At 43.5% G+C, this 23,835-nt stretch overlaps 1 protein-coding gene across 1 annotated transcript in view; it reads right to left on the reverse strand.

The window, feature by feature from the left end:
* Window positions 1–23,835, reverse strand: part of PHKA1 (phosphorylase kinase regulatory subunit alpha 1) — a 371,877-nt gene that overhangs the window by 233,783 nt on the left and 114,259 nt on the right. Inside the window, exons 8-9 of the mRNA XM_079765335.1 lie at window positions 19,690–19,788; window positions 15,585–15,731 (exon numbers count right to left, since the gene is read on the reverse strand). Coding sequence (XP_079621461.1) covers window positions 15,585–15,731; window positions 19,690–19,788 — 246 coding nt within the window. The remainder of the gene's footprint in view (window positions 1–15,584; window positions 15,732–19,689; window positions 19,789–23,835) is intronic.

Raw genomic sequence — 23,835 nt, forward strand, 5'->3', positions numbered from 1 at the left:
TGGCCTGGTCCGCCTAACTGCTCTCCCCTGCCTGCCTGATCACCTCTAACCTCCTCTGCCTTGGCCTCGCCAAAATGGCTTTGTCAGGAAGGATGTCCAGAAGGACATACGAAAGGTCATCCGGAAGATGTTCAGTGTAATTAGCATATTACCCTTTTATTAGTATCGATGCCACCTTGTCCTAAAAATGCAGGTTATTCCCAGGTTTTCCTATTGTGGAAGGGGAGCCCACAGTAGCATCCTGGGTTCTAACCAGGGCTTATGCGCTTGTGCTTTATCTCAGCAGATGTGATTCCTAGAAGAAGACTCTTGGATATACCTTGAACATTTCTATCGAATTTGCCAAATCCTCCTCCAAAAATGTTGAACTACTTTAAACTCCCACCAGCAAACATGCGTGTGCCCTCCGTCCCACTTTGATACCAATATCATTGATTTCTCCCTAGAAGTGTCCCTCCCGTCAGCCAGTTCTGCTTGGTACTTGAGCCAACCTCATTGTTCAGCTGGGGACTTGATTTCCTGAGATAGAATTATGGAGGAGGAAAAATAGTTTTCCTCTACCTTTCTGAGTTCTTAGTGGAGGCCCTTGTAATGAAAGACAGATCACCAAGAGAAAAACAAAAGTTCATTAACATGTGTACCTTGTGTATATGTGGGAGACCCCAGGGAAAAATGAGTAACTCCCCAAGGTGGCTTAGAATGCAGATTTAAATACCTTCTTCCTAGGGAAAGAGGACAGGAGATGTAGGCCTCTTAGAGGAGAGTAAATGATTTTTAGGAAAGATGAATGGGGATGGGGGGAAATAGTTTGTAACAAAGTTTGGGTGTGATGTAAACTTCTACTCTCCTGTCCTGTGACAGGAGTCAGTCTTCTCTGCCTTATGACACTTCTCCCATCAAGGGAACCTATGACATTTAAGCTCCTTATGGGGGTACGATTTTAGGCAGATCAGGAGACTTCAGTGAAATCCTATACATGCATTTGCTGTTTTTCAAGCATCTGCAGTTCAAGATCATCAATATAACAACACAGCATATGTTGGGGTGACATGTTCTCTGACCTTCAGAATAAACCCAACAAAAGCTTGTTTCCTCTCTTAAATGATTTGCCACAGTAGCATTATTCCCTGGAGACAGTATTCTGACCAGACCTTCCTGGGAGTGTTCATAACATTACCCTGTGTTTGTAGAAAGGTGTGGGCCACATCACTAAATAATCCAGGGGCAGTTTTCTCATCTTATGGAAAGGGGGATAAAGTTATGATAGTTTATCTCCTTTTCCACAGGTTTCTTGCGGGTTTGTATCTCCACTGCCCCCCCCTCCACGCCCCCCAGCGCCTCTGCCTCGGGCCTTGGGGCTACTGGGTGCCAGGCCTGCGGGTTTGTGTCTCTGATCCGACCCCCTGCAGCCCCAGCACTGTGGTGGCGGGGCTTGGGGCTGCTGGGTGCCAGCCTCCCTGCGGGTTTGTGTCTCCCATCTGCCCCGGCAGTCCCAGCGCCACCTGGCCACTATGGGCCTTGCCATTTTTGTTGGGTTAATTTGCATACTCACTCCTATTGGCTGGTAGTGTAGCAGAGGTACGGTCAATTTGCATGTTTCTCTTTTATTAGACAGGATCTTTTTTTTTTTCATGAGTCAGAAGTGGCTTTATTTCTGTTATAGATATGTTCACTAATAACTTGCATTTTTCTGTGTAAAATATTTCATCAAAAATATAAATCAAATTTGGAGCTGATCACTGGGAGGCCTGGTGCTCTCTTACTAAATGGCTGGTAATCCTGAAAAGCCAAACTTCTGTGTTACACATAGTTGTAACACAAGCAGCATAAAATGAGGTTTCCTTAACCCTATTACACCAGTTCCTATCAGAAGCAAAGAATGAAATAAATGTCCCCATATTTCTCCAGAAGTAGGTACAGTGGGCTGAATAATGGTGGTCCCTTGTCCAAACCACTGAATATTCGCTTATATGGCAAAGATGTGATTAAGTTAAGGATTTCGAAATGAGAATCCTATCCTGGATCATTCAGATGGGCTCTCAATGCCATCACTAGTGTTTTGTTTTGTTAGTTTTTTTTTCTTTATTGATTCAGGTATTACTTATGTGTCCTTATCCCTTTATTGCGCCCCCCCCACCACACTCCTGTTCATGCCCTCATCGCCCTGGTGTTTGCATCCACTGGTTATGCTTATATGAATGCATACAAGTCCTTTGGTTGATCTCTCCCACTTACCCCCATCCTCCCCTACCTTCCCTCTGAGGTTTGAGCATCTGCTCGATGCTTCTCTGTCTCTGGATCTGGTTTTGTTCATCAGTTTATGTTGTTCATTATATCCCACAAATGAGTGAGATAATGTGTTATTTTCTTTCTCTGACTCACTTATTTCCCTTAGCATAATGTTCTCCAGGTCCATCCATGCTGTTGTAAATAGTAGGAATTCCTTCCTTTTTTATTAACATTTTGTTATCTCTTTTTTTCTTTCTTCTTTATTTTCTTTTTTTGTTTCTTTCTTTATTTTTTATTTCTTTTCACATTATTTTTTCATCATTATATTTTTATTTTTTACTAGCTGTACCTGGCCACGTGTTGCTGTGGCTCAGTCTGATTAAATGGAAAAGAAAGGAAAGAGAAAGCGCACGTTTCTAATATGTTTAATTTCACAATGCTTGTGGGTATACAATATTTTTTGTTGTTCCATTGTCTGTGCAGATATAGAGATTGTCTGGTTTGGCGACTCTAGAACACGCAACATATAATTGTCCATGTGAGAAGCAATCCGTGTCTAGATCTAAACCACACAATTCTAAAGATTGGCCCTGAGCTTTGTTGATGGTGATTGCAAATGCCAATCGAATTGGGAATTGCAATCTCTTAAATTGAAATGGCATATCCGTTGGAATCATAGGAATGCGAGGAATGAGGACATCTTCACCTTTGAAAGGTCCTGTCAAGATTGTTGCTTCTACGATGTTGCTCATTAATTTTTTTGCTGCAAGCCGCAGGCTGTTGCAAAGCTTTGGCTGGTTGATATTTCGCAACATGATAATTGGCACGCCGATTTTCAATTGCAGTACGTGTGGTGGGATCCCTGGCAGATCGAGTGAATTCAAAAATTCTGTTGGATAAGTAACTGCTTCATCTGCTTCCACAACAGTGTCGACGGACTTGTATGTGACTGCCTCGCTTTGAATGTTAAACTGAATAATATTGTTAAGTTCGTAGACATCTTTGTTCTTGGCCACAAGCATAGCTCGTTCACTCAGCCAATTGTGATTCTTATAATTGGTTTATATATTGGGAAATACTTTTTCAACCAATTCTTCTTTTGACATCACTAAATTGCAGAAGTTATGAGGCAATGAAATTCATCCTGAGGTCAGATCAACCAGCACCTTTCCGTTCCCAATTTCCAGCAATTGATGTGAGAATATCTCAGCTGATCGATCGTTTTACAGCTGGACACGCATATTTATAGTTAATTTTAACGTCTTCATGTGTCGCCACAAAGTAGAGTATTTCAGGCAAGCATTTATTTTGTCTGCTGGTGTCAATCGAGGAATTACAGGTAATGTTTGCCTGAAATCTCCTGCAAGCAATATTAATGTGTTCCCAAATGGTCTGATGTTTCCACTCAAATCTTGCAATGATCGATCAAGAGCCTCGAGCGATTTTTTGTGCGCCATTGTGCATTCATCCCAAACAATAGGTTTGCATTTCTGCAATACTTTTGCCATGCCGGATGCTTTGGAAATGTTGCACGTGGGAGTTTCAATGAATTGCATGTTCAATGGCAATTTCAAAGTGGAATGAGCAGTTCTTCCACCTGGTAGCAATGTCGCAGCTATTCTGGATGTCACAGGAGCTAAGGCTATGTCATTTTGGGATCGAATTGCTGCCAGAATCAATCTAATTAGGAACGTTTTACCAGTTCCTCCTGGCGCATCTAAGAAGATTTCTCCAACCGCGTTATTGACAGTTTGCATTATTTGATTGTAAATGCCTTTTTGCTCAAGCGTTAGCTTAGGAATATTTGCACATATGACAAAAGATCACCCGTGTTGTAATTTTGTTCACTACGCAATTCTACATCGAACGAAGCAGCAGCAGATCGATTCGGTGATGGCATTCCCAATTGATTGATAACTTTGTTCGCGATTTCTAAGCACAAATCTTCAATCATTATCAACATTGAAATGGAATCGTAAAATTGAAAATTTGGAAATCGTAAATGGATCGTAAATCGGAAACATTGAAATGGAATCGTAAAATATTTAGTATAGTGTGTGTTGCTTTTATGTCCAACAGATGGCGCTGTTTTCCAAAAACGCATGTTTTTACCTGTCACAGGTGTGACATCTATATAATAGTAGGTATATGGTATATAAAAACACGCGTGTATTCGAATGCAACGTTGTGTCAAAATTTCAAAGCAATTGGTGAAGAACTTTCAGAAATTTAAGATTTTGAACAAATGAACATTTACATTTTTATTTATATAGATTATTTTATCCTGTTTTTAGAATTTTTTAAATTTTTTTCTTTCTCTTTCTCTTTTTTCTTATCCACTCATCATCTTTCTACTTCCTCTATACTAAACTGATGTCCTCCCCATATTCATCCAATTCCTTAACCTTACTTTCTGTATGTAAACTCGGCCTCTACAGATTCTGCCTGCACCCTCTTTTCAGGGTGTTTGGTGTTTGCATTTTTTGGTTTATCTGTTTATTCTGTGGTGTTTTCTCCCCACATACATATTTCCCTGTTTCTTCTTTTTCTTCTCTCTCTTACCATTTTTCTCTCTCCTCAATATCATTTTTGCTCTTTCTCTTGCCTAATTCTGTTTTCCCTGGTGATCACTTATATTGGGGTTATCAGAGTCATGAGTACATTCATGTTTTGTTCCTTTTGTGTCGTGTCTTGTCAAGTTGCATTTTGTCCTGTTTGGTCAAAATGTTAGAGAGCAAGCCACATAACCAGACACCCGAAGAGGACACTCCATCCATATATGGGTCAATAACACTCCAGACCCAACTACAGAGGCAGAAAGATGGTGGCTAGGAGGACGGCAGTGAGGGAGAGAGCATGAGTGAGTGAGGGAGGAAAAGGGGAGTGTGTGGACATGTGGGGGGGGGGTGTGTGTGCACGTGAGGAAAGGACAGTTAGATCCCACAAGACCTTTGGGGGCTGGCGGTTTGGGCTAGCCTAGCTGGGCACCTTCTGCCTCCATAGCAAACAGTCCTGGGGCAGCTGGCTCTACCACAGAGGCTGTGCCATCTTGAAGGGGAGAACTACTATCACTGGAAACCCAGCCATGACTAGGAGCCCAGCCTCACCTCCACCAAGGGTGCCCTGAGACACTACCCGGAACTCTACAGCTACCCCACCAGGGACCTGCTGCCTTGGCTGTGGTCCCACAGACACCAAGACTCCAACTACCCTGGCCACGGGCTACTGTGAGTTCCAAACCATGCTCCTCTCTGGCTGGCCCAATGCTTTAACCCAGGGCGCTGTGAACACGTGCGCAGCAGCCGTGCAAGCAGCCCATCCTGGTCTGAGGAGCAGCAGCTGGATGAGCAGCCTGCAACCATCCAAGGAACAGCAGCCCTGTGCACAGTGTGCCCACGTCTGAGGAGCAGCAGCCATGCAAGCTGCCTGCCCCTGCACGGGAGCAACAACCGTACACAGCCCATCACAGTCAGAGGAGCAGCAACTGTGTGCATCCCGCACCTGTTAAAGGAGCAGTAGCCACACAAGCAGCCAGTCCCCACCAAAGGAGTGGCAGCCCGCCATTGTCTGAGGAGCAGCAGCCCCATGAGCAGCTGGCCCTCATTTGAGGAGGAACAGCTAGCTGTGTGCAGCCCACACCCATCCGAGGAATAACAGCCACATGAGCTGCCCACCCCCATCTGAGGAACAGTAGCCATGTGAGCAGCCTGACCCTGACAGCTGGAGGAGCCACCAATGCTGCGAGCAGCCATGTGAGCAGTGCCCACTCAAGGAGCTGCTACCAACCGGCGAGCAGCTGCTGCCACAACCACCTGAGGATCAGCCGCTACCCGTGTAGCGGCTGCTACCCAAGGAGCAGCCACTACACAAATCGACACCTAGATCCTTCAGTGAGAGCAAAAATGGGGAGAAAATGAAACCCCCAAAGGAAAGAAATAAAGAAATGGAGGAATCACCAGAAAAGGAGCTAAGTGCAACTGAGGCATGCAATTGTCAGAAAACGAATTCAGAATAAGGGTCATACAGTTCATAAATCAGTAGGATGAAAAAACAACTTATGTAAAATTCAATAGGAAATACAGCATAATGTAGCTACAATAAAAAACACTATGGAAAGTTTCAACAGTAGACTAGGAGAAGCGGAGTACCAAATTAGAAGACAGGGAAGCAAAACGCACCCAAATGGAACTGCAATTGGAGAAAATAAAATTAAGACTGGAGGAGAGCCTAAGGGAGTTTTTAGACAACATGAAACGAAGCAACATATGAATAATAGGGGTGCCAGAACAACAAGAAGAGGAACAGGGGTTAGAAAACCCATTTGAAGAAATAATGTCACAAACCTTGCCTGATTTGCAGAAGAAAATAGTCACAAAAGCACCAAGAGTACCAAAAAAGATGAACCTGAAAAGACCCACAACAAGACACGTCATAATTATGATGACAAACATTCAGGACAAAGAGAGAATCATAAAGGCTGCAAGAGAGAGACAGAAAATTACCTACAAGGGATCTACCATTAGATTATCAAATGAATTCTCAACAGAAACACATAAGGCCAGAAAGGAATGGAAGGAAGTTTACAAAGTGATACAAAGCAAGGGACTGAATCCAAGAACACTCTATCCAACCAGGCTACCATTCAAAATTGAAGGGGAAATAAGGGACTTCACAGAAAAAAAAAAAAAAAAAAAAAAAAAAAGGCTAAGGGAGTTTATCACTACCAAGCCAGCAATGCAAGAAATGTTAAAGGGACTGGTGTAAAAAAAAAAAAAAAAGATGAAGAAGAAATAAAAGGGAAGAAGGAACACAGGCACAAAAAATAAAAATGGCCACAAACAGGTACCTATCAATAATAAATTTAAATGTAAACAGACTAAATGCTCAAATCAAGTAGCTGAATGGAAAAAAAAACCAACACATGACCCATATATATGCTGTCTACAAGAGACCCACCTCAGAAGAAGCGACTCACACAGACTGAAAGTGAAGGGATGGGAAAATATCTTCCACACAAATGGAAAAGAAAAAAAAAAAAGGTGGGGTAGCATTACTTATACCTGACAAAATAGACCTCAAAGTAAAGGCCATAACAAGAGATAAGGAAGGCCATTTCATAATACTAAAGAGATCAATACAACAGGAGGATATAATCCTGGTAGACATATATGCACCCAATGCAGGAGCACCTGAATACATAAAAAAAACTTCAGGAACATATCAAGGGAGAGATTGACAACAATATAATCATAGTAGGGGACTTGAATAACCCATTAATATCACTGGATAAATCATCTAGACAAAAAATCAGCAAAGAAACAGCAATCCTAAATGACTCAGTAGATCAGATTGACTTAATTGGCATCTACAGAACATTTCACGCCAAAGTCATGGAATATATGTTCTTCTAAAGTGCACATGGGACATTTTCAAAGATAGACCACATATTGGGTCACAGGCACAGTCTCTCCAAATTCAAGAAGAATGAAATCATATCAAGCATCTTCTCAGACCACAATGGCATAATATTACAAATGAACTAGAATAAAAACAATAAAAAATATTCAAACACTTGGAAGCTAAATAGCATGCTATTAAACAATGATTGGGTTACCAAAGAGATCAAAGAAGAAATTAAAAACATCCTGGAAACGAATGACAATGAAAACACAACAATCCAAAATCTATGGGACACAATGAAAGCAGTCCTGAGAGGGAAGTTTATAGCTCTACAGGCCTACCTCAAAAAACAAGAAAAAATGGTACTAAATCATCTAACTGTATAACTTAAAGAATTAGAAAGCGAGCAACAAGAAAAGCCCAGAGTGAGCAGAAGGAATGAGATAATAAAGATCAGAGCAGAAATAAATGACATAGAGACCCCCCCCAAAAAAAAAAACACAATAAAAAGATCAATGAAACCAAGAGTTGGTTCTTTGAAAGGATACACAAGATTGATGAACCTTTAGCCAGGCTCACCAAGAAGTAAAAAGAGAGGAACTAAATAAACAAAATCAAAAAAGAAAGGGGAGAAATAACAACCGATCCCACAGAAATACAAAGGATTGTTAAAAAAAAAAATACTATGAAAAACTCTATTTCAACAAACTAGACAACCTAGAGGGAGTGGACATATTCCTAGAAAAATACAACCTTCCAAAACTCAATCAGGAAGAATCTAAATATCTCAAAATGTTGATAACTATGGAAGAAATTGAAGCAGTCATCAAAAAGCTCCCAGCAAACAAAAGCCTGGGGCCAGGCAGTTTCACAGGGGAGTTTTAAGAAACATTCAAGGAAGAACTAAAATCTATTCTCCTCAGACTATTCCAAAAAGTTCAAGAGGAAGGAACAGTTCCAAGCTCATTCTATGAAGCAGGCATTACCCTAATACAGTGATGGCGAACCTATGGACACGCGTGTCAGCACTGACACGCGTAGCCATTTCTGATGACACGCGGCCACTGAGGTTTATTAAATACAATTATATATAACAATTATACATTTATGTTATTTAAACTATAAATATCGCAAAATAATGTTTTTTCCTCAAAGTGACACACTACCCGAGTTATGCTCAGTTTTTTGGCGAAGTTTGACACACCAAGCTCAAAAGGTTGCCCATCACTGCCCTAATACCAAAACCAGATAAAGACAACACAATGAAAGAGAATTACAGGTCAATATCCCTTGTGAACAAAGAAGCCAAAATCCTCAAAAAATTCTATCAAATCGGATCCAGCATTACATCAGAAAGATCATACACCATGAGCAAGTAGGCTTTATCCTGGGGATGAAAGGATGGTACAATATCCACAAATCAATAAATGTGATACATCACATAAACAAATTGAGAGATAAAAATCACATAATTATATTAATTGATGCAGAAAAAGCATATGGCAAAATCCAACACCTTTTCTTGATAAAAACCCTCAGCAAAATGGTAACAGAGGGATCATACCTCAACATAATAAAAGCCTTATATGACAAACTTACAGCCAACATCATACTCAATTGGCAAAAACTAAAATCATTTCACTTAAGAACAGGAACGAGACAGGGATGCCTACTTTGACTGATCCTGTTCGACATAGTTATGAAAGTGCTAGCCATAATGATCAGACAAGAAGAAGAAATAAAAGGCATCCAAATTGGAAAAGAAGAACTAAAATTATCATTATCCACAGATGACATGATACTATACATAGAAAACCCTAAAGACTCCATCAAAAAAATTATTAGACTTAATAATTGACTTCGGCAATGTAGCAGGATAAAAAATTAACACCAAGAAATCTATGGCATTTCTTACAGAAAGAGAGACTAAAAAAACAATCCCATTACCCTGGAACCAAAAAAATTAAGATAATTAGGAATAAACTTAACTAAGGAGGTAAAAGACCCGTACTCTGAAAACTACAGGACACGGAAAAAAGAGATAGAGGAAGACATAAACAAGTGGAAGAACATACCGTGCTCATGGATTGGTAGAATCAACATCAATAAAATGTCCATACTACCCAAAGCAATCTAGAGACTCAATGCACTCCCCATTAAAATACCAATGGCATATTTCACAGACCTAGAAAGAATTCTCCAAAAAAAACACCTGAAAAAAAAAAAGACCCCGAATAGCTACAGCAATCCTGAGAAAGAACAAAGTAGGTGGGATCTCAATACCAGATATCAAGCTGTATTACAAAGCCACTGTTCTCAAAACTGCCTGGTACTGACACAAGAATAGATATAAAGATGAATGGAATAGAATAGAGAACCCAGAAATTGACCCAAACCACTATGCTCAACTAATATTTGACAAAGGAGGCATGAACATAGAATGGAGTCAAGACAGTCTTTTCAATAAATGGTGTTGGGAAAAGTGGACAGATATATGCAAAGAAAAATGAAACTTGACCACCAGCTTACACTATATACAAAAATAAACTGAAAATGGATAAAGGACTTAAAATGGGAAACCATAAAAATATTAGAGGAATACACAGGCAGCAAAATCTCAGACATATGCCAAAGCAATACCACTCCTAGGGCAATGGAAAATAAGGAGAAAATAAACAAATGTGACTATATCAATATAAAAAGCTTCTGCACTGCAAAATAAACCATCAACAAAACAACAAGACAGCCCACTGTATGGGAGAACATATTTGCCAATGTTAACTCTGATAAGAATTTAATCTCCCAAGATTTACAGGGAACTCATACAACTTAACAAAAGGAAGATAAACAACCCAATCAAACAATGGGCAATAGACCTAAATAGGTACTTTTCAAAAGAGGACATACAGAAGGCCAAGAAACATCTGAAAACAATGTCAAAGTAACTAATCATCCAAGAAATGCAAATCAAAACGACAGTGAGGTACCATTTCACACCTGTCAGAATGGCTATCATCAACAAATCAACAAACTACAAGTGCTGGCGAGGATGCAGAGAAAAAGGAATCCTCATGCACTGCTGGTGAGAATACAGACTGGTGCAGCCACTGTGGAGAACAGTATGGAGTTTCTTTTAAAAAATAAAAATGGAATTCCCATTTGACCCAGTGACCTCACTTCTAGTAATATATCCTAAGAAACTAGAAACACCAATCAGAAAGGATATATGCACCTCTATGTTCACAGCAGCACAATTTACAATAGCTAAGATTTAGAAACAGCCTAAGTGCCCATCAGCAGACGAGTAGTTTAAAAACTCTGGTACATCTACACAATGGAATACTACGCTGCTATAAAAAAGAAGGAACTCCTACCATTTGCAACAGTACGATGGGCCTGGAGAGCATTACGCTAAGTGAAATAAGTCAGCTGGAGAAAGATAAATATCACATGATCTCACTCATTTGTGGAATATAATGAATGAACATAAACTGATGAACAAAAACAGATCCAGAAACAAAGAAACGTCGATCAGATCATCAAACCTCAGAGGGAGGGTAGGGTAGGGTGGGGGTATGGGGAAGAGATCAACCAAAGGACCTGTATGCATGCATATAGGCATAACCAATTGACACAGACACTAGGGGTAGTGAGTGCATGAGTGGAGGGAGGGTTGGCGGGGCAATTAGGTGGGGATAAGGACACATATTTAATACCTTAATCAATAAAAAAATAAAACAAACAAACATTGTGTAATGATGAAAATCCAAAAAATAAGTGGTGGTACAGAGTTTTAAGAAGGCATCAAAGTATGTAGATATTTCTCACACTTCCTCCCAGAACCAAACTGGGCACCCAATTATGATAAAAATACTCAGAAAAATGTGAATAGAGGGATCATTCCTCAACATAATAAAGACCGTATATGAAAGAGTTACACCCAATATCACAGTCAATGGGCAAAAAATAAAGGTGTTTCCGTTAACAACAGGAACAACACAGGGATGTCTGCTTTCACCAGTGTTATTCAACATATTACTGTAAGTCCTAGTCACAGCAATCTGACAAGAAAAATATATGAAGCCACAAGACCCGCCACTGGACCCTTTGGTGTGTCTTGGAACATGTGACCCTCCTGCCAAGCCCATTGCTTCATCCATATGCCCCGTGTGACTTGGCAAGTGGAGGCCTTGATGAGTCTTGAAGTGGGCACCCCTCTCGCCAAGCCTGTCACTTCAGCCTCAGGCCCCGTGTGACTTGGCACCTGGACCCCTTGGTGAGACTTGGGTGCATGCCCCAACAGCCAAGCACGATGCAGGCTCTACCCTCTGGCATGGTCAGAGGCTTGAGGCTCACGCAGGCTCTACCCTCCTGACACTGAAAGAGCTATTACCAGGCGGGCACCCAACCACTGGACTAAGTCAGAGCTTCTGGTGCAACCTGTTGTGCCTAGCGACAGGTCACAGGACGATGCTGCATATGCGCTGCCATAGCAATTTAGGGCACCATTCTCCCTTAGGTGCTGTGACCGCACAGTGAATTGCACGCCAAAGGGCTCAGGGCCCTCATAGGGAGTTGCACACCAGAGCAACTGAACATGCGCCCCTCCAAACCTGAGAATTTGAAATGGACAAAGTAGGTGGGATCTCAATACCAGATATCAAACTGTACTACAAAGTCACTGCTCTTAAAACAGCTTGGTACTTGCACAAGAACAAACATATAGATTAATGGAATAGAATAGAGAACCCAGAAATCGACCCAAATAACTATGCCCAATTAATATTCGACAAAGGAGGCATGAACATACAATGGAGTCAAGATAGTCTCTTCAATAAATGGTGTTGGGAAAATTGGACAGATACATGCAAAAACATGAAACTAGACTGCGAGTATACCCCCCCACCACCACCACCACCACGTCCCATGTGGAGTTCAGGGTTCAGGTTCAGGGTTCGGGCTCTGGAGGAGGCCGCACACAAATGAAAGAGACTAGACAAGAAAATACTAATTTGGGAATTGGGGGCCAGAGGAAAGCCCAAGAGAGGACTCCGCTTTGCTCTGGCCTTGCAATCCCTTTTATTCAGGTTTGGGATCCACCTATAGCCCTTAGGCAGGCAATTTCCAGTAACCAGCAAACTATCTTATCAGTAAGGATTTACATGAAACTAAAAGGTGGAAGTTGCTTCAGCTCCCTTTGTCTCTGCCAGGCAGTGGGTGTATGACTCTGACCCTTGCCAGAGCCTCAAGGTTGACCAGCCTTCCAGACTCCTTGTCCACTCCTTTCTGCTAGTGAAGGCAATGGGAAGCTTCCAACACTAGACCACCAGCTTACACCATACACAAAATTCATCTGGAATAAAAAAAGACCCCGAATAGCCACAGCAATCCTGAGAAAGAAGAACAAAGTAGGTGGGATCTCAATACCAGATATCAAGCTATAATGTTACAGAAGACCGAAGAAGAACAAAGCAATACTTAGAGAGATGGAGTTACATTTACTACGCGCAGGTCCAGAGGAAAATGTATCTCAAATTCTGGGCCCCAACATGCAGGAATTCTCCCTATTTATATGATTTTACCTTCTTTGTCTCCAAAATATGGAGTGTTTCCGGCCCCTTTTGCAAGTTCTTAAAAAGCCCATATGTGCTGGGCCTTGAGACCTCAACCAGAGGCCTAGCCTGACGCCAGCACTGATAACCTTGTCTGGGGGAAAGTTCAATGGCCCCTCTAAAGTAGGAGTAGTCTTAGCAAGCAAGAATTTACAGAAGACAATTAACAGGGTTAAAATTTCAAACAGCAGTTTTCATATAAGATAGATGCTTCATTATTACAAAGCCAATGTTCTCAAAATAGCCTGGTACTGGCACAAGAACAGACATATAGACCAATGGAATAGAATAGAGAACCCAGATATCGACCCAAACCACTATGCTCAATTAATATTTGACAAAGGAGGCATGAACATACAATGGAGTCAAGACAGTCTCTTCAATAAATGGTATTGGGAAAATTGAACACATACATGCAAAAAAAAATGAAACTAGACTACCAACTTATACCATACACAAAAATAAACTCAACATGGATACAGGACTTAAACATAAGACAGGAAACCACAAAAATACTAGAGGAATCCATACACAGTGAAATCTCAGACATACACCAAAGCAATTTCTTCAATGGTACTGCTCCTAGAGCAATGGAAACTAAAGAGAAAATAAACAAATGGGACTACATCAAAATAAAAGGCTTTTGCACAGCAACAAGAAAGCCCACTGCATGGGAGAACATAATTTCCAATGATATCAATGATAAGGGTTTAATGTCTAACATTTACAGGGAACTCATACAACTTAATAAAAGCAAGTTAAACAACCCAATCAAATAATGGGCAACTGACCTAAATAGATACGTTTCGAAAGAAGACAGAAGGAAGGCCAAGAGACATATGCATACCTGCTCAAAGTCACTAATCATCCAAGAGATGCAAATCAAAACAACAATGTGGTACCATCTCACACCTGTCAGAATGGCTATCATCAACAAATGACAAGTGCTGGCGAGGATGCGGAGGAAAAGGAACTCTTTTGCACTGCTGGTGGGAATGCAAACTGGTGCAGCCACTGTGGAGAACAGTATGGAGTTTCCTCAAAAAACTAAAAATGGAACTCCCATTTGACCCTGTGATCCCACTTCTAGGAATATATCCAAGAAGCTAGAAACACCAATTAGAAAGGATATATGCACCCCTATGTTCATAGCAGCACAATTCACAATAGCTAAGATTTGGAAACAGCCAAAGTTCCCATCAGCAGATGAGTGGATTAAAAAACTGTGGTACATCTACACAATGGAATACTATGCTGTGGTAAAAAAGAAGGAATTCTTATCATTTGCAACAGCATGGATGGAACTGGAGAGCATTATGCTAAGTGAAATAAGCGAGTCAGATAAAGATAAATATCACATGATCTCACTCATTTATGGAATATAATGAACAACATAAACTGATGAACAAAAACAGATCCAGAGACAGAGAAGTATTGATCAGACTGTCAAACCTCAGAGGGAAGGTAGTGGGGGTGGGGATAAGGGGGATAGATCTACCAAAAGATTTGTATGCATGTATATAAGCCTAACCCAGTGGTTGGAAAACTCATTAGTCAGATTTGGAAACAGCCTAGGTGCCCGTCAGCAGATGACTGGATCAGAAAACTGTGGTACATCTACACAATGGAATACTATGCTGCCATAAAAAAGAAGGAATTCTTACCATTTGCAGCAACCTGGATGGAACTGGAGAGCATTATGCTAAGTGAAATAAGCCAGTCAATGAAAGAAAAATACCACATGATCTCAATCATTTGTGGATAATAAAGAACATTATAAACTGATGAACAAAAAGATAGATACAGAGGCAATAAAGCATCAAACAGACTGTCAAATTACATCGGGAAGTTTAGGGAGAGGTGGGGGAGATAAGAGATCAACCGAAGGACTTGTATGCATGTATATAAGCATAACCAATGGATGCAAGACACTGGGGGGTGAGGGCATGTATGGGAGTGGAGGGGGGGAATGGGAAGATATGTACACATGTAATACCTTAATTAAAAAAATGGAAAAAAATATATATATACAAAATAAAATAAATAGCTCGTTATAATAAAAACAAACAAACAAAAAAAGAATGCCCCTCAATTTGATTTTTGTCTGTTGTCTTCCCATGATTATATTGAGGTTATGCATTATTTGGAAGGATATCACAGAGGTGCTGTGCACTTCTCATTGCACTATATTGAGAGTACATGATGTCAATACCCCTTTTTTCTGGTGATATTAACCCTGATTACTTGGTTAAATCACAGACACGGGTCATAATGAAGGCCTAAAAAGATAATTTCCCTTTAAAGTAAGAACCCTAAAGGAAAGAAAGGCACATGTACACATACCTGAAGTTTGGTGATGATTTCCTGTTTTGTGACCTCCACCAACTGATTATCTTCTACTGCAAAGGCTGGGAAGGATATAACTGAAAGTAGACTAGCATCAACTTCTTTGGATGTTGAAGCCCGGGGAAGTATTGAATTAAGGATAGACTAAGAGAAAGGAAATCAAATGTGGCACATTAGTGAATAACTCAAGGTTGTAAAACTAACAAATTTAGTTTCCAAAGATTTATGTAGAAGAGCAACATTCAGAAGAAAAAATAAACATCATTCAAGCGTGAGAGCTTTAAAAACTAGCTATTTCTGTACATTATCCCTTGTTTCAATACTGCTCTCAATGTTTTTCAATCCTGATTGTTAAGCAGCTGCTAATGGATACAGAATACTCTTAACATCATTATCCCACCCACAATCCTGTTGCTCTATTAGCAACTATTTAAGCATAAAGATAAGAGAAAATGTACCTGCTGAAAAGCAGGAAATGGAAGGCTCAGTTCATATATCCTTGGTATTTATCTTTTCCATGAAAACTTTTATAATTAGAAGATGAATTCGTATTTACTACTAGAGGCCTGGTGAATGAAATTCGTGCACAGGGGGAGAGAGGAGGGTGTCCCTCAGCTCAGCCTGAACCCTTGCCAATCTGGGACCACTCGAGGGATGTCCGACTGCCCAGTGGGATCGGGCCAAAACAGGCAGTCAGACATCCCTCTCAATCCAGGATTGCTGGCTCCCAACTGATTGCTTGCCTGCCTGCCTGATTGCCCCTAACCATTTCTGCCTGCCAGCCTGATCACGCCCTAACGACTCCCCTGTCAGCCTGATCAATGCCTAACTGCTCCCCTGCCTGCCAGATTCCCCCTAACTGCCCTTCCCTGATGACGTCTAACTGCCCTCCCCTGCTGGCCTGGTCGCCCATAATTTCTCTCCCCTGCTGGCCCGGTCACCCCTAACTGCCCTCCCTTGCCAGCCTGGTTGCCCCTAACTGCCCTCCTCTGCAGGCCTGGTCACCCCTAACTTCCTTCTCTTCCAGCCTGGTTGCCCCTAATTGCCCTCCCCTGCAGGCCCGGTCACCCCTAACTTCCATCGCCTGCCCGCCTGGTCACCCCTAACTGCCCTCCCCTGCCAACCTGGTCACCCCTAACTGTCCTCCCCTGCAGGCCTGGTCCCCCCAAGTGCCCTCCCCTACAGGACTGGCCGCCCCTAACTGCTCTCCCCTGCAGGCCTGGCCCCCCTCAACTGCCCTCCCCTGAAGGCCTGGTCATCCCTAACTGCTCTCCCCTGCAGGCCTGGTCGTGCCCAACTGCCCTCCCCTGCAGGCCTGGTCCCCCCCCAAGTGCCCTCCCCTGCAGTCCTGGTCCCCCTCAACTGCCCTCCCCTGTAGGCCTGGCTGTTCCCAACTGCCCTCCCCTGCAGGCCTGGTCCCCCCCAACTGTGCTCCCCTGCAGGCCCGGTCACCCTTAACTGTCTCCCCTGCAGGTCTGGTCCCCCCCAACAGCCCTCCTCTGCAGGCCTGGTCCCCCTCAACTGCTCTCCCCTGCAGGCCTGGTCGTGCCCAACTGCCCTACCCTGCATGCCTGGTCCCCCGCAACTGCCCTCCCCTGCAGGCCTGGGTACCCCCCCCCAACTGTTCTCCTCTGCAGGCCTGGTCACCCCCAACTGCCCTCCACTGCAGGCATGACTGCCCCCAACTGCCCTCCTTTGCAGGCCTAGTCCCTCCAAACTGCCCTCCACTGCTGGCCTGGTTGCCCCCAACTGCCCTCCACTGCAGGCCTGGTCCCTGCAACTGCCCTCCCCTGCAGGCCTTATCCCTCCCAAGTGCCTTCACCTGCAGGCCTGGTCACTCCCAACTGCCCTCACCTGCGGGCCTGGTTGTCCACAACTGCCTCCCCTGCTGGCTCAGTCACTTCTAACTGCCCTCCCCTGCCAGCCTGGTCGCCCCTAACTGCTCTCCCCTGCAGGCCTGGTCCCCCCCAATTGCCCTCCCTGCAGGCCTGGTCCCCCTCAACTGCCCTCCCCTGCAGGCCTGGTTGTTCCCAACCGCTGTCCCCTGCAGGCCTGGTCCCCCCCCCAACTGCCCTCCCTGCAGGCCTGGGTCCCCCACCCCAACTGTCCTCCCCTGCAGGCCCAGTCACCCTTAACTGCCTCCCCTGCAGGTCTGGTCCCCCGCAACTGCCCTCCACTGCATGCCTGGGTCCCCCCCAACTGTTCTCCCCTGCAGGCCTGGTCACCCCTAACTGCGCTCCCTTGCAGGCCTGGTAACCCACAACTGCCCTCCTCTGCTGGCCCGGTCACCCCTAACTGCCCTCCCTTGCTGGCCTGGTTGCCCCAACTGCCCTCCCCTGTAGGCGTGGTCCCCTCAACTGCCCTCTCCTGCAGGTGTGGTCCCCCCAACTACCCTCCCCTGCAGGCCTTGTCCCCCCCCCAACTGCCTTCCCCTGCAGGCCTGGTCCCCCCAACTGCCCTCTCCTGCTGGCCTGATCACCCACAACTGCCCTCCCTTGCAGGCTTGATCACCCACCACTGCCCTCCCCTGCTGACCATCTTGTGGTGGCCATCTTGTGTCCACATGGGGATGGCCATCTTGTGTGATGGAGTGATGGTCAATTTGCATATTACCTCTTTATTACATGGGATAACACTATGGATGTCTAATCAGGGTTTGAAGAAGAGAAGAAAAATCATTTTGCCAACGAGAAGAACCTTAATCTTTCAATACAAAAAGTAATCCTAACCAAAACTAAATATATGCATTTACCATTTAAACCAGGGGTGGGGAACATCTGGGCCATGGATCATATAAGGTCCATGAAATCATTTGGTCTGGCCCTGCCAAGGTATTAGGGGTGATTTAATTAAATGTTTGACCAAATATAGCAGGCTAATTTTTAAGTTGATAATTTTGTATGGCCCACGAATGATGTTGGCAGAGAAAAGGTTCCTTACCCCTTATTTAAACAGTGTAAACTCCAAACAGTTAATCCTAGAGCCCATCTGGAACAAGGGAATGTTTCAGAGCCACTATCAACACTCAACATAAGTCACCCCCCTTGCTCTCTTGCTATATTTAGAAAAGGAGATACTCAGGAGCACAGTCCATAGATTTGATATGACAATAGTGAGGAATTCTATATACTATAATGTGATCCCTTTATAACCGTGGATGAGAGAACAGGACTATGATCTATGTTACAGCTAATGCTATATCAGGCTTATTATAATACTAGAGGCCCAGTGCATGAAATTTGTGCACTGGGGGTGTCCCTCAGCCCAGCCTGCACCCTCTCCAATCTGGGACCCCTCAGGGGATGTCTGACTGCCGGTTTAGGCCCAATCTTGCATATAAATGCATATGTTTAGTTTTGGTTAGGATTATTCTTTGTATTGAAAGATTAAGGTTCTTCTCATTGGCAAAATGATTTTTCTTCTCTTCTTCAAACCCTGATTAGACATCCATAGTGTTATAGTAGATATGAATTCATCTTCTAATTTTAACCAGCATTCAGACATCCCTCTCACAATCTGGGACTGCTGACTCCTAACCAATCACCTGCCTACCTATCTGATTGCCCCTAACCGCTTCTGCCTGCCAGCCTGATTGCCCCCTAACTGCTCCCCTGCTGGCCTGATTGATGCCTAACCACTCCCCTGATGGCCTGATCGACCCCAACTGCCCTTCCCTGCCAGCCCGATTTCCCCCAACTGCCCTCCCCTGCTAGCCCGATTGGCCCCAACTGCCTTCCCCTGCCAACTCGATCGCCCCCAAGTGCCCTCCCCTACTGGCCCGATCACCCCCAACTTCCCTCCCCTGCTGGCCTGATCACCCACAACTGCCCTCCCCTGCTGGCCATCTTGTGGCGGTCATCTTGTGATGGCCATCTTGTGACAACGTGGGGGCGACTGTCTTGTGATGACATGAGGGCGTCACACAAGGGCACAAGGGCCACCTAGGTTTTTATTAGTATAGATAGGATGTCTGATATTTTTGGCACATAGTAATAAATAAGATTATCTATTCTCAATCAGGTCTTTTTATTCTAAAGTCCACACTAAGTCTGAATCTGAGTAAGAATAAAATTATCTATAATGTGGTCTATTATTTTCTTACCTGGCAGTGTTGTACTTCATCAGCAAGGACATGAATAACTGATTGGGGCCCACCTTTCACACCGAACAGATCTAGTTCATCTAATGCTTCTAGGGCTGCCTGTGAGGAACAAAGAAGGAAAGGTCAATTTCAGTATTAGATATATTTCTACTCCCTATACCTCAGTATCTCATCAATGCACACATGTAATTTTGAATATGTTCAGAACATAAAATACAATAATAGTATTTATTCTGAGGAGCCTCTGAGTTGTTCTTTGGCTTCCATACTATCCCAGAGACAATTAAGATGAAGGCTGTAGCCATTTTTTCATGATAAAACCCTGCAATAAGTTCAATATAGAAAGAACATACCTCAATATAATGAAGACCATATATGATAAACCCACATCTAACATTATATTCAACAGTGAAAAACTGAAAGTTTCTTCTCTAAGATCAGGAACAAGAAAAGGGTGCCCACTCTCACCACTCTTACTCAACATTGTTCTAGTAGTTGTAGCCAGAGCAATTAGGCAAGAAAAAGAAATAAAATGCATCTGATTTGAAAAGTAAGTAAAACTGTCATTATTTACAAATGATACGATCTTATATAGAGAAAACCCTAGGGGGAGGAAAAAGATGGCGACCGGCAGGAAGGTAGGGAGAGAGAGAGTGTGAGTGAGGAACCCATAGAGGAGAGTGTAGATGTGTGTGGTGTGTGTGTGTGTGTATGAGATAGGGTCAGTTAGATTCTGCAGGTCTTCCAAGGGGCTCCCGAACAGGGCAGCCCTAGACGGCGGAGCCCCGAGCACAAAGCGGACACTTCTAGGCGGCTGGTGCGGATGCGGAGACCACGCCATCTTGGGAAACAGAGCTGCCCGAGACTCGGATCCTGGCTTCTGACACAAACCAGGACCCTGCAGCCACTGGGGACAGAGAACTGCTATCACAGCTTCAGACAAACAAACAAGAATCCAGACTTCCCGGCAGATTTCCGTGAGTCAAAGAGCCTATCCCCCTCCTCGCAGGTGCGCGAGCGCCATAGTAACTGATAGACCCGCCCCTCCCCCAAGCTGGTGAGCGCCCACAGGCATGCGGAAAGCGCCATAGTAACTGATAGACGCTCGCCCAAGCTGCTCACAGGCGCGTGCACAGACAGCGTCATAGTAACTGATAGACCCGCCCCTGGCCCAAGCTGCCGAGCTTTGCGCAGGGACGCGCTCCCTCTTAGGGAATTTGGCGCGCGCTCGCGCACGGGACAGAAGCAGCTCCCCGTCGGGGAAATCTGTCAGTGCGCACAGAGGGCTCCCCTTCGGGGAATTTGGGGGAATTTGGCTCGCGGGGCACAGCTCCCCCTTCGGAGATTCTTAAAAGCGTGCACAGAGGGGCTTCCCTTTGGGGAATTTGGCGCGCAGGACGGACTCCGCCCCCCTTCTGGGACTTTGGGAGAGTGCACTGAGCCGGCTCACCTTCAGGTTTTTAAGAATGTGCGCTCTAGCCGGTTTGGCTCAGTAGAGAGAGCACACACAGGACGCAGCCCCACTTCAGGGAATTTGGCACGCTGGACACAGCTGCCTGGGATCCCTGACTCACAGCGCATTCACACTAAGAGCCAGCGACCCCAATTGTTGGTGCGTGCACACACAGGGACCCTGATTCTCAACGAGAAACCGCACAAGGCAACAGAGACTTTGACACTCGAGTCTTGGTGCAGACACAGGGAAACTCTGACTCCTGGCACATGCTAAGGATCTCATTCTCGGCACATACCAACAGTGTGGTGCAGACAGGGCCCCTGATTCTAAATGTGCACACGAGACCACACGGAACACTGGGGACACTGACCCTGGGCAAGTCTGGTTCCCACCAACCAAAGGCAGCCACACGTCCTAGTGTCAGAGCACTCCAGTGAAACTCGGGTGGAGCGAAGTCCCCACAGCACACGGCCCAGGTCCACGCAAACAGAAGCTTGAGCTTTCTGGTAATAGCCAGAATGGGGAAACGAAATAACTCACAGAGGAAAGAAAATGTGGAGTCGCCAAGAAAGGAAATTAGTGAAAATGAAGCTTGCAACATGACCGAAAAGGAGTTCAGAGTAATGGTCATGGAATTTATACATCGGATGGATGAGAAAATCAACAACTTATGCAAGAATCAGGAAGAAATGAAAAGTGATATAGCTACAATCAAAAACACCATGGAAAGTTTCAACAGTAGATTACAAGAAGCAGAGGACCGAATTAGTGAGTTAGAAGATCAGGTACAGAAACAAGCTCAAGCTGAACAGCAATTGGAGAAAAAAATTAAAAAGCAGGAGGAAAGCCTAAGGGAGATTCGGGACAACATGAAACGAAGTAACATGCGTATAATAGGGCTGCCAGAAGGACAAGAAGAGCAGCAGGGATTAGAAAATCTATTTGAAGAAATAATGACAGAAAACTTCCCGGATATGGGAAAGATAAAAGTTACGCAAGTAAAGAGAGTCCCAGGCAGAATCAACCCCAAAAGACCCACACCAAGACATGTCATAATTTCAATGGCAAATATAAATGATAAAGAGAGAATCCTAAAGGCGGCAAGAGAGAGACAGAGAGTTACCTACAAAGGAACACCCATCAGATTGTCAAATGATTACTCATCAGAAACACAACAAGCTAGAAGTGAATGGAAGGAGGTATACAAAGTGTTGCAAAGCAAAGGACTGAATCCAAGAATACTATATCCAGCAAGACTATCAATCAAAATTGAAGGGGAAATCAAGAGCTTTGCAGACAAAAAAAGCCTCAGGGAGTTTATCACCACCAAACCAGCAATGCAAGAATTGCTAAAGGGAATACTGTAAAAAGAAGAAATAAACAGGTAAGAAGGAATACAGACACAAAAATAGATATGACTGCAAACAAATACCTTTCAGTAATAACTTTAAATGTAAACGGACTAAATGCTCCAATCAAAAGACATCGAGTAGCTGAATGGATAAAAAAACACGACCCATATATATGCTGTCTACAAGAGACCCACCTCAGAACAAGAGACTCACACAGATTGAAAGTGAAGGGATGGAAAAATATCTTTCAGGCAAATGGAAATGAAAAAAAAGCTGGGGTAGCAATACTTATATCTGACAAAATAGACCTCAAAGTAAATGCCATAACAAGAGATAAGGAAGGCCACTTCATAATACTAAAGGGAGAAATCCAACAAGAAGAAATAATTCTGGTAAACATATACGCTCCCAATATAGGAGCACCCAAATACATAAAAAAACTCCTGGAGGATATCAAGGGAGAGATTAATAGCAACACAATCATAGTAGGAGACTTTAATACCCCACTATCACCACTGGACAAATCCTCTAAACAAAAGATCAGCAAAGAAACAGCAATCCTAAATGACTCACTAGACCAGATGGAATTAATTGACATCTTCAGAACATTTCACCCCAAAGCCACAGAATATACATTCTTCTCAAGTGCACATGGGTCATTTTCAAAGATAGACCATATGCTGGGTCACAGGCAAAGTCTCTTCAAATTCAAGAAGATAGAAATTATATCAAGCATCTTCTCAGATCACAGTGGCATAAAACTGGAAATCAACTACAATAAAAACAATCCAAAGAAATCAAACACATGGAGACTAAACAGCATGCTATTAAACAAGGACTGGGTCACCAGAGAGATCAAGGAAGAAATAAAAAACATCATGGCAACAAATGACAATGAAAACACAACAATCCAAAATCTATGGGACACAGCGAAAGCAGTCTTGAGAGGGAAGTTCATAGCTCTACAGGCCTATTGCAAAAAACAAGAAACAATGGTAATAAATTACTTAACCCTACAACTCAAAGAGCTAGAAAAAGAGCAGCAAGAAAAGCCCAGTGTAACCAGAAGGAAGGAAATAACAAAGATCAGAGCGGAGATAAATGACATAGAGACCAAAGAAACAATACATAAGATCAACAAAACCAAGAGCTGGTTCTTTGAAAGGATAAACAAGATTGATGGACCTCTAGCCAGGCTCACCAAGAAGCAAAGAGAGAGGACCCAAATAAACAAAATCAGAAATGAAAGAGGTGAAATAACAACAGACCCCGCTGAGATACAAAGGATTGTTACAAAATACTACGAACAACTCTATTCCAACAAACTGGACAATCTGG

This window comes from Cnephaeus nilssonii, assembly GCF_951640355.1.
Source record: "Cnephaeus nilssonii genome assembly, chromosome: X".
Lineage (NCBI taxonomy): Eukaryota > Metazoa > Chordata > Mammalia > Chiroptera > Vespertilionidae > Cnephaeus > Cnephaeus nilssonii.